The sequence below is a fragment of the Phoca vitulina genome, unplaced genomic scaffold (genome assembly GCF_004348235.1).
Source record: "Phoca vitulina isolate PV1807 unplaced genomic scaffold, GSC_HSeal_1.0 scaffold104, whole genome shotgun sequence".
NCBI lineage: Eukaryota > Metazoa > Chordata > Mammalia > Carnivora > Phocidae > Phoca > Phoca vitulina.
In genome coordinates this window covers 1,066,125-1,081,747 of record NW_022589807.1, presented here as the reverse complement: position 1 = coordinate 1,081,747, position 15,623 = coordinate 1,066,125, and the positions used below count along the sequence as shown (strand labels likewise).

General features: G+C 46.5%; 1 protein-coding gene across 10 annotated transcripts in view; it reads right to left on the bottom strand.

Moving 5' to 3' along the window:
- Positions 1-324: 324 nt before the first annotated feature.
- The window catches only part of WNK2 (WNK lysine deficient protein kinase 2), a 130,196-nt gene continuing 114,897 nt past the window's right edge, over positions 325-15,623 (bottom strand). For 6 of the 10 annotated variants that reach the window (XM_032397829.1, XM_032397833.1, XM_032397834.1 and 3 more), the window contains 2 exons: positions 3,276-3,381; positions 722-2,896 (listed from right to left, as the gene is read on the bottom strand). In XM_032397829.1, coding sequence (XP_032253720.1) covers positions 2,854-2,896; positions 3,276-3,381 — 149 coding nt within the window. In that variant the 3' untranslated portion in view covers positions 722-2,853. Of the gene's footprint in view, positions 702-721; positions 2,897-3,275; positions 3,382-15,623 lie in introns of those variants that run through there. The other 4 variants (XM_032397836.1, XM_032397839.1, XM_032397832.1 and 1 more) reach the window with 3 other exon arrangements.

Below are 15,623 nucleotides of genomic sequence, written 5' to 3'. Positions count from 1 at the left end.
CCGCAGGTCTTAGGCTGTGGTGGCTGCCCTGTGCCCGGAGTGTGGGTGTCAAGCTTCAGAGACACAGAGCAGGGGAGCCCCCACGTCAGCAAAATGAATGGAGCTGTGTGCGCCAAGGCCCAAATGTGGACAGGCGGAGGGCTCTCACCTCAGATGGGCGCCGCTGCTTGGCCTCCCCGGGGCTGGTGCCCCCAGAGACCAGGGCTGCCCCGGTGTGATGGGGAGGGTGCCTGAAACCGATCCTCGGCCTTGGCTGCTTCTGAGCGTCACCTGTCCGGCCTGTGCCGGCTGCCGTCCCAACCTGAGGACCCTGGGCTAACAGGTGCACTGTAAAGTGCCACGTAATCGCGCAAGCTCCCCACCACACCGGGAAACCCTCGGCCAAGGGTGCCCCCAGACGTTGTCCTGCTGCATGGTCCCAGGACATGCTCCAGCGCCCCTCACTCGCTTCCTACTGTCTCAGGCCACCAGACAGGACAGAGCTTGAAAAACCAAAGTCCCTTTTCCCCCAAAATATTCTTTATTCTTGCATTACGTTTGTGTTTCCAGTTGTGAATAAAAAATGCTTAGAAAGTGGTTACAAAACAGCGTGAACTGGACACGAGGCGTGGACTCGCCTTCTCCACGTGTGACGACACGGGGCCTGGCGTCGGGGTCGGGCTGGCCTGCCTGGGCTCAGTCGGGCTTCTCACTCTCAGAATCTAGAAAACAAAACCGCCACAGCTCATTACAGGCCCAGCTCGGTCACACAAGGCCCTGGAAGGTGGGACAGCGCTGCCAGCACAGCCCTATGCCGTGGGGAGCCGGTGGCGCGTGGCCCCCACACTGTGCGGGCAGACCCCAGGCAGCCTCTGCCATCGGGCCAGCTTCTGCACAGGGCCACCGCCCAGGACCAGGCAGGGCCCCCCGGCACCTGCACGTTTGCAGCAGCTGCCCTGAGACGGCTCAGCTCTGCCCAGGGCCAGCGCTTAGATGAGGCACCAGATGGGGCCCTGGGGTCTGCACTGGTTCTCAAAAGGGGGTCCCCTCCTTCCAAGCGCATGGGCATAAAGCCTGACTGCCTCTCAGCTGGCTGGGCCAGGAGGCACCACCAACCCCAGCGTGAGTGTGTACAGGGGGTGGGCGGGAGCACAGACCACTGAGCGCGACCCCATCGAGGCTGGGTCGGCGGCAGACAGGCAGCAAGTGCCGTAGGGCCCTCCCCAGACTTGCACCTGCTCCAACCTTCATGTCCTCTGCAAGCCCAAGGCGGATCCGGGAGAAGATACAAAGGAGCTCACCTCTCCCCAGGTCTGTTAGCCTGGCTTTGTGCAAGTCAGCCAACGTGGACAGGGGTCAGAGGCACCTTGTAGTTGCCCGTGAGAGTCACACCCTCCACGGGGTAGAGCCCACTGTATGTCTAAATGCAGTTCAAGTCCAGAGTGGCAGGAAGCCGAGCAGACAGGCCCAGGGGCAGCAGAGCTGGGTCCTCAGGTCCCAGGCCACAGCTGGCGAGCACCATGTGCAGAAAATGCGGGGTCCCACCTAACACCCCACTTTCATCCCGAGCCAGCTCAGCATCCACCTGTGGCTCCTGCTGGGGACACAGCACCCACCATTCAATCCATAGGCTCTTCACAGCCACCCCGGCCTCCTGGGCACGGTGTCCACAGTAGGTGAGGAGCTGAGTGTGAGGCTGCGCCCAGGACAGCCTGGGAGCCTGGCTGCTTCAGCTTTTACGTGGGCAGAGAGTAAGGAAAAGATGTTGTTCCACACTGTTTTCAAGCAAAAATGTTTATTTTTCTCCTTCATATATACAATCTCTTGGGGATTCCGTGCCACTGACCACACATGTACGAGGCCAGAATCCCAGATCTCACCTCTGGTGCAGCGGGGAGGTGGGGAGAGCAGGAGAAGGTGGCTCCCACGACCCTCAGGAACCAGGTGCATGGGATTCTCCACCAAGGGACCAAGGGCACGTTACAGAGAACAGAAATCTCTTATTACATCATCGTGCCCTGGCAGAAGACTGCCTAATCACCCAGAAAACTCAATTCTAACAGAATTGATGGAATGACACACTTAAGATCATTTAGCCCGTCCTCGTGAGGTCCCACAGTACAGCAGAACTATACAGTTCACAGCTAGGCAGCCGAAGGCAGCGGCCTTCTGAGGGGACGCGGGAAACATCTTGGCCACGAGGAGCAGGGACTGCAGCTCCCATGTGGGAGGAGTCCCACCAAAATCTCCAGGAGGGGGGTTCTCCCAGCCCAGGCGGGGCAACCTGCATGCACACAGGCCTCCGTAGAAATGATGGGAAAGGGAGCATAGCTGGCAGGAGGATCAGCAGAAGCCCAGAGCTGAGGGCGCCATGCGGTCTCTGCAGGGTGGGTGGCCTGCCTGTGCCCCACAAGCTTTGGGTCAAGAGGGTGTGTCTGCTCATCTAGCACTTTCCAGCAGGTTCTGCACAGCCAAACACAGCTGCTCATGTTCCTTACTGAGAGACCTGCTGCCAGCAACACGCTGTCCCAGGAAGCACACATCCCTGGGTGGCTTCCTGGCAGCGCCCAGAGCACTGCCGCTGGGGGCGGGGGGTGTCCGTCTGTCTGCTATCAGGGACTGGAGGAGCCCAGAGAGACCTCCCGTACAACAGAAATCTAAAGTCAGGCTTTAGTTCAGATTTATAAACCATTCGTATCTCTGCAACGTAAAATGGGCCAGATATCAATGCACAAGCCAGTTATCAAAATGAAATACAGTTTTTTCAACAAGTGATTTTTTTTTTTTTAACATCTCTTTCCATCAGGGAACAGAAAAGCTGGAATTCAAGGCACTGGACTTCTGCAGGGTGATTACAATGTTCTAACCATCGATTCAAGTACAGGGTGCAAAGGAGGCACGTGTAGACCGTGGAAACCTAAGAGGGAGCAGGGTCTGCACAGTAAAGGAAGCAAGCATTGCTGCCCACACACCGGCCCCCTCGCCAGGCACCCACGGGCAGGCGGGGCAGGACTCAGGCCAAGCCCCAGCCGGCTCCTCCCGACTGGTCAGCTCCACGCGCCCCAGCCGCCACGTGCTAAGAGAGAGCTACGTGATTCGCAGTCTGGGGCCAGGCGCGCTGACCACAGGTGGCCGCGAGAACGCGCCTGCCGCACCCGAGCCCAGCCCGGGGCCGGGGGGCTGGCTGCCCACCTGCGCTGCCCAGGGCCCCCAGGACCCTGGGGGTGGGAACAGGATTCCGTACTGGCCCAGAGGCCGGGCACAGGGTGGGGCTGGGAGGCCGGAAAGGGCAGTACCTGGCGTGGGCAGGGCTGGGGTGGTTCCAGGAACGGCCGCGGTGGCTAGAGGGCTGGGCGCTGGGGTCAGACATGGTGTCCCCACTGCTGCTCGAGGGGCGTTCATCTACGAGACAAGAGGAGGAAGGCACATGTGGCTGCCAACAGCAGGCCTCCCCAGGGATCCCCACAGATGCTCTGTCCTCAGCAGGGAGGAGTCTCAGGACTCGCCACGGGATGCCTTCTAATGGCTGATACCAGAGTGACAGCACGGGGCCAAGAAGCAGCCAGTGCCCTCCCTGTCTCCCCAAAGCTGCAGCCTGGCCACCCCATGGCCCAGCTGTCTGTGGGCCAAAGCGGACCCCGTGGGGCCTGACCCCTGTGGGCACAGTGAGGGACTGCACACCCCACCTCAGGGCTTCCATGGAAGGACCAGAGCCCAGAAGCCCATGGCAGGGCAGGCCCTCCACTCTCCACCCCCAAAAGGGAGAAGCAGCACAAGAATGGGAAAGTGAGTGGAGATGGCTGGGGAGACCGACATGACCATGATACAGAAAACTGAGGCCACGGAGATTACAGACCAATAGCCTTCAACGCCTGAAGTGCAGGCAGATCTAATAAAGCAACTGTAGAAAGAGCACAGCCAAATGGAGGCAGCCCCAGAAACGCAAGGCCGCGCTCCCCGTGGATATCACTGCCCCTTTCCCCAATTACACCGCAAGGAACAACCCCGTGTGATGCTCTCCACAATGCAGGGAGAGCAGCTGAGAAGTTCCACGCTCCTTCACAGAGAGGACAGCAGCCAAGGCTGGAGGATGCTTCCTCCATCTGGGAGGGCCTCTATGGAACCGGCAGCCAAACCTACGCTGCTATGGAATGCCAAATGCACTTCCCCCCAGAGCTCACCCTGCTCCTAGCCCCCACTGTGTGGGAAGTCCCAGCCAAGGCAAGAAAAAGAATAGAGCCATAGACTAGAAAAGAATAAGAAAAGTCATTCTCATTTGAAGGGGACAAGATTGTGCTTGGAGAAAACCCAAGACTATAAAAACTGATTTCTAGAACAAGCAAATGTAGCAAGATGTCAGGATACAAGATATAGAGTTTATATACTAGCAATGTACAACTGGAAAATGAAATTTAAGAACAACACAATTTACATCCATACTCCAAAACATCACTTACCTAGGGATACATTTAATAAAAGATGTGTAACACCCACAAAAGTTTGCTGAGAGAAAATTAAAAAGACACAGTGAAACAGATGCCATGTTCACAGGAACACTTAGTATTGCTAATATGTCAGATTTCACGCAGTTGAACAACAGACTCAATATGATCCCAATCAAATTTTGTAGAAAGAGGCTTCTAGGGGCGCCTGCGTGGCTCAGTCATTAAGCGTCTGCCTTCGGCTCAGGTCATGATCCCACAGTCCTGGGATCGAGTCCCGCATTGGGGTCCCTGCTCTGCGGGAAGCCTGCTTCTCCCTCTCCCACTCCCCCTGCTTGTGTTCCTGCTCTTGCTGTCTCTCTCTCTGTCAAATAAATAAAATCTTTTTTTTAAAAAAAGAGGCTTCTAAAATGTATATGGAAATACTAAGGATCAAATTTTTTAAAGATTTTATTTATTTGACAGCACGAGAGAGAGCACAAGCATGGGGAGCCACAGAGGCAGAGGGAGAAGCAGACTCCCCACTGAGCAGGGAGCCCGATGCGGGGCTCGATCCCAGGACCCTGGGATCATGACCTGAGCCGAAGGCAGACGCTTAACTGACTGATCCACCCAGGTGCCTTGAAAAATCAAATTCCTGAAGATTGACGTTGGAGGTTGTGCACTCCTAGACACTACGTATACGATAAAGCTGCAGTACTCGAGGGTGTGTAGTACTGTCATAAGGATGAAAAATAGCTCAGTGTGACAAAAACGTGAGTTCAGAAGTGGACTTGACCAATGTCTGCGCGATTCAGTGTGGAAAGGAAGGTGCTGTAACAACCAGATCTGCACACAGGGGGGAAAGAAGTTGACCCCTACATCAAACCCTACAGGGAATCTGAGGTGGCCTGCAGGCCTCAATGCAGCAGCTAAAACAATGAAACTTCTAGAAAAAAAACCCACAGGAACGTAATAGAATATCTGGATTTGAAAGAAGCAAAGATCCCTAATATAGAACAAAAAAATTAAATGATGGGATAAACTGGACCTCAACAATATTAAAACATCTGCCATTTCACATTCACCATTAAAAAAATGAAAGACAAGCCACAGACTGATAGAATGTATCCATGATGTGTAAATATGTGAAAGAATACATAATGAATTCCCACAAATCAATAATCAAGAGATAATTCAACTTTTAAAAGGTAAAGGACCCTGACCAGTCTCTTTATAAAAGATGGCCAGTAAGAATGTGAAAAGGTGCTTAAAGACCAATGAAAACGATATAAGACCAATTTCTAGGCCTCCGTTTTACAGGTAAATTTTCAAGTGAAACATCCCATACAACTTAAAAAGGTAAAGGACAAGGCAATATAAAGGAACACTAGGTGAAACAAACTGTAAAATACTATATGAAGGAAAGACAAGGGGCGCCTGGGTGGCTCAGTCGGTGAGTGTCTGCCTTCGGCTCAGGTCATGGTCCCAGGATCCTGGGATCGAGCCCCGCATCGGGCTCCCTGCTCAGCGGGAAGCCTGCTTCTCCCTCTCCCACTCCCCCTGCTTGTGTTCCCTCTGTCACTGTGTCTCTCTTCCATCAAATAAACAAATAAAATCTTTAAAAAAACAAAAAAACCCCCACAAGATTGAGAATTTTGGCAGAAAGCTGGGAACTTATAAAAAAGGATACAGCAGACTTCTGGGGAAGATGGTGGAGTAGGAGGATCCAAAGCTCCCCTCATCCCAGGACCCACCTAGATAACACCCACCTCAGGGTAAATAACCCAGGAAGTGACCTGAAGACTGGCTGAGCAGACTCTCCACAGCAAAATGCAGAGAAGAGAGCATATCAAAGCAGGAAGGGTGGAGACGCAGTTGGGATCCAAACAGACTCAGGTCTGTCTGCAGGAGGGAGGGACGCCTCAGGCACAGAGAACTGGCGTGAAAATGAGGGGGGCAGAATTATACCAGGTCTTATAACCAGCAGGGCATAACACCTGAAACTTCAAAAATCAGCCAGCCCAGTTCTGGGAGAGCCTGGAGGGTGAGAGGAAACGGATTCTTGGCCTTAACGAGGCAGCACAACAAATGGCCAGGCTGAGATAGCATAGAAGCAATGGTCTGAAAAATGCTGGGTTCTACAAGAACACTGACTTACTAATCTCAGAGCAAGTGCTAGAGGAGCAGGGACGTTTGGAAGACTTTTCCAAGAACAAAAGACCTCGTGGGTGCTATTTCCCTCCCTAGATACATGGACATCTCTGGGAACCAGGGCAGCAGGAACACTCTCCCCCTATCCTGCCAACAGCATGCCCCAGCCTGCACTCTGCTGCAGATGCCCACCTCCCACCTGGCCAGCTTCTGCATGAGTTTTGAGCACCTCTGATCCCCTCCTGTAGCTGACCTGCACAAAACTTGCTAACACTGCACGCTCCGCCCCTGAGTTCTCCTATAGACCTGCCCCTCCAGTACACACCTGGCCAGAACCCATCCAAAGCAGCACCACAAGCCGGGCAGTGTGCAAGCAGCGCTCACAGGGGCCGACATCACTCCAGAGTGACTCCTGCCCAGGGAGAGGGGACAATAACCACACACAGCAGTCCAGCTACAGCCCCAGCCCTGGACCCGGAGCAGACATCTGGTCTGGCTGGACTTTAGCACCCTACTAACATCAATGGAAAGATCATCCACACAGAAAATCAACAAGGAATCAGTGGCTCTGAATGACAGACTGGATCAGATGGATCCAACAGATATATTCAGAACAATCCACCCCCAAACAGCAGCATCCACATTCTTTTCAAGTGCACGCAGAGCACCCTCCAGAATAGACCATATATTAGGCCACAAAACAAGTCTCAACAATTAAAGAAGACTGAAGTCATGCCATGAATCTTTTTTGGCTACAACAGTATGAAAGTAGAAATCAACCAGAAGTAAAAAATCTGGAAAGAACACAAATATGTAGAGACTAAATAACACACTACTAAACAGTGAATGAATGGGTCAACCAAGAAATCAAAGAGGAAATAAAAAAGTACATGGAGACCAATGAAAATGAAAACACAACGGTCCAGATCACTGGGATGCAGCAAAAGCTGTTGGAAGAGGGAAGTTTAGAGCACTACAGGCCTACTGCAGGAAGCAAGAAAAATCTCAAATAACCTAACCTTCCACCTAAAGGAGCTAGAAAAAGAAGAATAAACAAAACTCCAAACCACTAGAAAGAAGGAAATAATAAAGATTCGAGCAGAAATAAATGAAATGAAAACTAAAAAAACAATAGAACAGATCATTAAAACCAGGAGCTTGTTCCTTGAAAAGATCAACAAATCGATAAACCTTTCACCGGACTCATCGAGACAGAGAGAAGGAGGACTCAGAGTCAGAACTGAGAGAGAGGAGCAGTAACAACCAACACCGCGGAAATACAAAGGATCAGAGAAGAGAGTATTATGCAAAATTACATGCCAACAAACTGGACAACCTAGAAGACATGGATAAATTCCTAGAAAAATAAGTTAACCTCCCAAAACCAAATCAGGAAAAAACAGAAAATCTGAACAGACTGATCACCAGCAATGAAATCACATCAATAATCAAAACACTCCCAACAAACGAAAGTTCAGGACCAGATGGCTTCACAGGTGAATTTTACCAAACATTTAAAGAAGAGTTAATACCGATTCTTCTCAAACTATTCAAAATAATAATAATAATAATAATAATAATAATAATAATAATAAAAGACGAAGGGAAACTTCCAAAGTCATTCTATGAAGCCAGCATTACCCTGATACCAAAACCAGGTAACGACACCACAAAGAAAGAGAACTACAGGACAATCTCTCTTATTAGCATAGATGCAAAGATCCTCAGCACACCGAATCCAAGAATACATTAAAAAAAGTATTCACCACAATCAGATGGGATTTATTCCTGGGGTTGCAGGGGTGGTTCAGTATTTGGAAATCACGTGATACATCACAACAAGAGAACGCATAAAAACCATATGATCATTTCAAAAGATACAGAAAAGGCATTTGACAAAATTCAACACCCATTCATGAAAAAACTCTTGACAACGTGGGTTTAGAGCTAACATACCTGGAGATGATAAAGGCCATATATGAAAAATCCACAGCAAACATCGTGTTCAATGGGGAAAAACTGAAAGCTCTTCCCTGAGATCAGGAACAAGACAAGGATGTCCACTCTCACCACTTTTATTCAACATAGTACTAGCCAGAGCAGTCAGAGAAGAAAAAGAAAAAGAAAGAAATACTTGAAGTACAGAAAGCAGATGTGGCTGGGGTGTGGAAAACAAATATAAAATTTTCAACTTAAAAATACAATAACTGGGGGCACCTGGGTGGCTCAGTTTGTTAAGCAGCAGACTTGATTTCAGCTCAGGTCATGATCTCAGGGTTGTGAGCTCAAGCCCCCTGTCGGGCTCCATGCTCAGCAGGGAGTCTGCTTGAGATTCTCTTTCTCCCTCTCCTGCCCCTTCCCCACCTCTCTCTCTCAAATATCTAAAACAAACAAACAAACAAACAAACAAAACAATAACTGACATTTAAATCTCAATTGACAGGGTTAATAGCAGTACAGACACAGACTAATTTAGTGAACTAAAAGATCTGAAGGAAATAATCCAGAATAAAGTATCAAGAGAGAAAAGATGAGAAAACATGTAAGAGACCAAGAATAGAGTAGAAGACCTTATATATGGACTGGAGTCTCAGGAGGAAAATAGGGGGAGGAGGGTAGGTCAGCAGTATGGGAAGAAATGGCAGAAAAACATCCAAATTTGACCAAGAAATGAAACTGTAGAGTCAAGGAGCTCTATGAATTCTAAGTAGAAAAAAATGTATATTTTTAGGCATCTCATAATACATCTTCTGAAAACGAAACTAATAGAAGCCAGAAGAAAAAGAATTCAAAGTAATAACACACTGGCAGGTCACTTTAAAGAAAAACAAGGGGGGCCCAAAAAACAAGAGAATGACAATGTCACAGTGCTTAAAGAAAACTGTTGCTAACCTAGAATTCTATATCCATTAAAATTATCCTTCAAGGGGCGCCTGGGTGGCTCAGTCATTAAGCGTCTGCCTTCGGCTCAGGTCATGATCCCAGGGTCCTGGGATCGAGCCCCGCATCGGGCTGCCCCCTCAGTGGGAGCCTGCTTCTCCCTCTCCCACTCCCCCTGCTTGTGTTCCCTCTCTTGCTGTGTCTCTCTCTGTCAAATAAATAAATAAAATCTTAAAAAAAAAAAAAAGTATCCTTCAAGAGTGATAATGAGGGGTTCCTGGGTGGCTCAGTCGTTAAGTGTCTGTCTTTGGCTCAGGTCATGGTCCCAGGGTCCTGGGATCAAGCCCTGCATTGGGCTCCCTGCTCAGCAGGGAGCCTGCTTCTACCTCTCCCACTCCCCCTGCTTGTGTTTCTTCTCTCGCTGTCCAAAAAAAAAAGAAAATAGTGACAATGAAATAAACACATTTTTATGGGGTGCCTGGGTGAACAGTTGGTTGAGCGTCCAACTCTTGGTTTTGGCTCAGGTCACAATCTCAGGGTTGTGAGACTGAGCCTCATGTCAGGCTCTGTGTTCAGCAGGGAGTCTGCTTGAGATTCTGTCCCTCTCCCTCTGCCCCTCCCCCCACTCGTGTACGGGTGCTTGCTCTCTCACATAAATTAATCTTTTTTAAAAGTCACTTTTTAGACAAAAACTGAGAAATAAGTTACTGGTACACATATGTTGAAGGACATTCTGAAGAAAAAAGCTCCTAGAGGGAAGATTAGAGGCAAGAAGAAATGAAAAAGCACAATTAATAAATATGCAGGTACAGATGAATATTAAATGTATAAGAAAAATATTGTGAGACTGAAAGTCGACATAGAATTGAAAACAATAAATGTTAGGAGGGGAGTAAAAGCAATGAAAGTGTTTTATGGTCTTTCCAGTGCCTGGGAAATTGGTAAAAGAAAATTACACTGTGATAATGTAAAGATGTATGCTATAGTATTTAGAATAATCATTAAATGAACAGTAAGAGAAAGTAAAATTTCCAAGCTAATAGTGGGAGGAAGGAAAGAATAAGAAAATATATCTAACAAATTCAAAGAACACAGGAGAGAAAAAGGAACATGGAACAGATAGGACAAATACAAAATATATGGTAAGATAATGGATTTAAGCTAAAATATACACTTGGGCCCTGAGCAACATGGGTTTGAACTGTGCAGGTCTACTTATAAGTGGATTTTTTACAGTGCACTACTGTATTTTATTTTTTTAATATTTCGTTTTCTCTAGCTTAGTTTACTGGAAGAGTACAGTATATAATACAACATAGAAAATATGTGTTCATCAACTGTTATTGGTAAGGCTATCAGTAGCTAAGATTTGGGGGAGTCAAAAGTTATATGTGGATTTTTGACTGGGCAGGGTGTCATCATCCCTAAGTCCTATACTGATCAAGGGTCTGTATATGCAATTACATTAAATGTGAATGGACAAAATTTAAAAACAGAATCAAATAAAACAACCCAAATTATATGCTGTTTACAAGAGATACATCTAAAACAAAGATGTAGAAATACTGAAAGTAAAGGATAGGAAACCATCCCATGTAAATAATAACCCAACAGAAGCTAGTGTAGCTACAGCAATTTCAGACAAACTAGATTTAAAGGCAAAAATCATAAGAGATACTTAAAGTTCAACTCACAAGGAAGACCTATATCTGAATTTGAATACAACTGATAACATGGCCTCAAAATATATAAAGGAAAAATCAGAACTACAGTAGGAAATACACAAGCCCACAACCATAGTGGGGAATTATAAAAATTCCTCTTTCAGTAACAGATACAATATTCACAAACACAATATCTCAGTACAAATGAGATAAGCAAAATGGAGTAGGCAGCTTTAAACTTCCAAACTTCCACAGAAGCATTGAAAAGAACCAGAAACTATCAAAACTAACTTTTTCAGAACTCCAGAAAGCAGTTAAAGGTTTATAAGAAAAAGGCAAATTTTTTATTAAAGTTTTTTATTATTATTATTATTATTTGAGCGAGAGAGAGAGCATGAGCAGGGGAGAGGCAAAGGGAGAGGGAGAAGCAGGCTTCCCGCTGAGCAGGGAGCCCGACACAGGGCTCAATCCCAGGACCCCGGGATCATGACCTGAGCCAAAGGCAGACCTTAACCAACTGAGCCACCCAGGCGCCCATCAGCAAACTTTTAAGAAGAAAAGCACTGTGGCGTTTTTACAGGCCCCAGGCCCTGCCCATCCCTAGTTTCACAGCTGTCTTGAAGAGGGCAGCCTATGTTCCCAGTGTGGGAACCTAGTCCTTGGTTCTAGAGGGAGCAGAGATCTTACTACAAATTATTATTTTTAAAGAAACAAGTATTTTTAAAAGATTTCTTTTCTTCTTTTGAGAGAGAGAGAGAGCATGAGTGGGAGGGGCAGAGAGAGAGGGAGAGAGAATCCCAAGGAGACTCTGCTGAGTGTGGAGCCTGAGGCAGGGCTCAATCTCACAACCCTACGGTCCTGACCCGAGCCAAAACCAAGAGTCAGGCACCCAACTGACTACACCACCCAGGCGCCCCTTACAAAGTATTGTGTATGTTCATTCTAAGCTGTGCACGTGCCACCTGAAGGACTGACACAAGGTACACAGATCTGTCTGTACATATTTGGAACTCTACGGGCAGAAAAGTGGCAGGCATTCCTCAAAAACATCGTAAGGCAATTTAAAAATCCACAGTTGTTTGGGGCCAAAGGATTACAATCAAGATATACATATATTGCCTAAAAGCCGTAGTAGAAAAGCATGGGAGAGAGTTTCTTTGGGAAATGAGGGCATTGAAAAGTGTGTGTGTGCTTGAGAATTTAGAAAGCCACGCGCATGCTCTATTCAGGATACATTGTCAGAAAAAAAACCTAAGCTTTCACCACTCCTCAGACTGCAAGCAAGAAGTGAAGGCTTAGGCAAATTGTAAATGGCCTGGCTAAGTGTTGAAGGAGTCCCGTAGCCCTGAGTCAACCTGTAAAGACAGGGAGAGGTGTTTTTTAAGCTCCTGATATTCACAGAAATCTCAATTACTATAAGCTAAGCCTTCATCAAAACCAGCAAATATTGGGAAAGAGGAGAATCTGATTTCTAGAGTTATTAATTATAATATGCAAATGCCTGTTTTTCAACAAGAAATCACAAATCATACAGAAAAAACAGAAAAGTACCACCCATTAAAAGGGAAAAGTTAGCAGAAACTGTTCCTGAGGAAAGCTAGACATTGGACTAAAGACTTTAAGATTTATTTATTTATTTTTAGAGCAAGAGCAAGAGCACATGAGTCGGGGCGGGGGTGGGGGGAGGTGGCGGGAAGGACAGAGGGAGAAGGAAAGAGAATCCTCAAGCAGACTCTCTGCTGAGTGTGGAGCCTGACTCAGGGCTCGATGCCAGGACCCCAAAATCATGACCTGAGCCGAAACCAATAGTCAGCCACCTAACTGAGCCATCCAGGCACCCCAGGACTAAAGACTTTAAATCAGCTGTTTTAAATATGCTCAAAGAGCTAGAGGAAACCATGTACAGATTGAAACCAGGACAACTACGTGAACATCATAAGAATATCAATAAAAAGACAAATTATAAAAGGAACTAAATAGAAATATCAGAACTGAAAAATATAACAATTTGAAAATCTGCTAGAGGGACTCAACAGCAGATTTGAGCAGCAGATAAATAATCAGCAAACTTGAGACCATACAACTGAAATTATCCAGTCTGAGGAGCAGAAAGAAAAAAAATGAAGAAACCTATACAGAGCCTGAGAGATCTGTGGGATACTGTTAAGCAGGCCAATATATACATTATGAGAGTCTCAGGAGAAGAGAGGGAGTGAGAACAGAAAAAAATACTTGAACTGCAGAAAGAAATCAAGTAATAATTCTATATCCAAGAGAATGATTCTTCAAGAATGAAGGAGAGGGGCGCCTGGGTGGCTCAGTCATTAAGCATCTGCCTTTGGCTTGGGTCATGGTCCCAGGGTCCTGGGATTGAGCCCTCCATCGGGCTCCCTGCTCTGCAGGAAGCCTGCTTCTCCCTCTCCCATTCCCCCTGCTTGTGTTCCCTCTCTCGTTGTGTCTCTTTCTGTCAAATAAATAAAATCTTAAAAAAAAAAAAAAAAAAGGAGAAACTAAGATAAACCAAATCTAAGACAAGTTGTTACTAAAAGGTCTGCCTTACCAGAAATGGTAAAGGGAATCGTACTGAAGTGGAAGGATAAAAGCCACACGAAGAAATAAAGAAGGTAACTATGTAGATAAATATCCTGTACTTTTGGTTTTAATTCCTTTTTTCCCTATATGATTTAAAGGGCAAATGCATTATGTAATAATCATAAATGTTAATGGGCACACAGTGTATAAATAGTGGGGAAAAATACAAAGGGGGAGAGAGATGGAGATGTATAAGATCAAAGTGTTTATATACTATTGAAACAAAGTTGGTATTCAAACTAGGTCATTTTAAGTTTAAGATGTTAACTGTAATCCCTAAGGGAATCAATTAGAAAATAACTAAAATAAAGAACCAAGTAAAGAAGGGATTACAAATTATACAATACAAAAGAACAACTAAATTTTTTAAAGGCAATAACTGGAGGAATTGAGAAATGAAAACCTGTAAGACCAAAAACAAATAGTTAAAAGTCAGAATTCCTTCCTTATCCCTACTTTAAATGTAAATGTATTAAACTTCCAATTAATAAGCAGAGATTAGCAGAATGGTTAAAGAAGAATGGTCAATCTATATGCTGCTACCAGAGACTTACTTTAGTTACACGAAGGCACAAAGAAGTTGCAAGTAAAAAGATGGAAAAAGAGAGCTGGGGTGGCTATTTTATTACCAGACAAAACTGATTTTAAGTAAAAAAAGGTTATAAGAGACGAAGAATACCATATATTGATAAAAATTGATACATCAAGGTATAACAATTATATATGCACCTAAAAATAAAGCCCCAAATTATATGATGCAAATATAGAACCTTGAAAGGAGAAACAAACAGTTCTACACTAACCATTGTAGACTTTAATTTCAGTAAAGGTTAGAACAATGAGACTGATCAATAAGGAAAGAGAGAACCTGAAAAGTACCATAAGCCAATTAGCCCTAATAAAATTCTACTCAACAAGAACAGAATGCACTTTCTTTTCAAGTGCATATGGAACCTCCCCAGAATAGGCCATATATTCGGCAACAAAACAAGTCTCAATAAATAAAACAAATAATATAAATATAATACAAATCTAAAAAGACTGAAATACTAAAAGTATCTTTTCTAACACAATAAATGAAATTAGAAATCAGTAACAACAAAAGTGCTAGAAAACTGTTACATATACAGACACTAAACATGTACTCAAACTGAAGGGTCAAGGAAATAATCACAAGGGAAATTAGAAAATAACTTGAGAGCAAGATGGCGGAGGAGTAGGAGATCTAAATTTCGTCTGGTCCCAGGAATTCAGCTAGGTAGGGATCCAACCATTCTGAACACCTATGAACTCAACAGGAGATCGAAGAAAAGAATAGCAGCAACTCTCTGAACAGAAAAGTGACCACTTTCTGGAAGGTAGGACGTGCGGAGAAGTGAATCTGAGGCGATATTTGGTAGGATAGATGGCGGGGGAGGGGGCCTGGCAAGTAATAGAGCCGCGGAGCACAAAATCGGAACTTTTAAAAGTCGGCTCCGCTGAGGGACTTCACTCCAGTGGCTAAGCGGGGGGTGGAACCCTCGTGGGACAGTGTGGTCTCAGGACCCTCGGGGTCACAGAAAGACCGGGGGTGCCTGAGGGCGGCAGGGCTCCCAGGTATTGGAGCGCAGAAGCCAGCTGCAGAGATGGAGCCGAGGAGTGGGCTCTCAGCTCGGGGTTGCCATAAACCGTGATCCGCGGCACAGTTGGGCCACTGCTCCTCCAGCAGGGACCCGACAAGCGGCAGATCCGGGGAGACTCACCTTCCTCCCCTGGGGGGAGAGGTGCGGGAGTGCACCGCAGGGATCTGCTGGGTTTGGAGACTCCACACGGGGTCAGGTGCCAGAGATAGAAACGCTCGGTCACAGGCCGGGTGAGCACGGAGTGCAGCCGGAGACCGGGGAGACGGGAGTGACTGACTGCTTTTCTCTCGGGGCTGAGGAGTGGGGCCCCG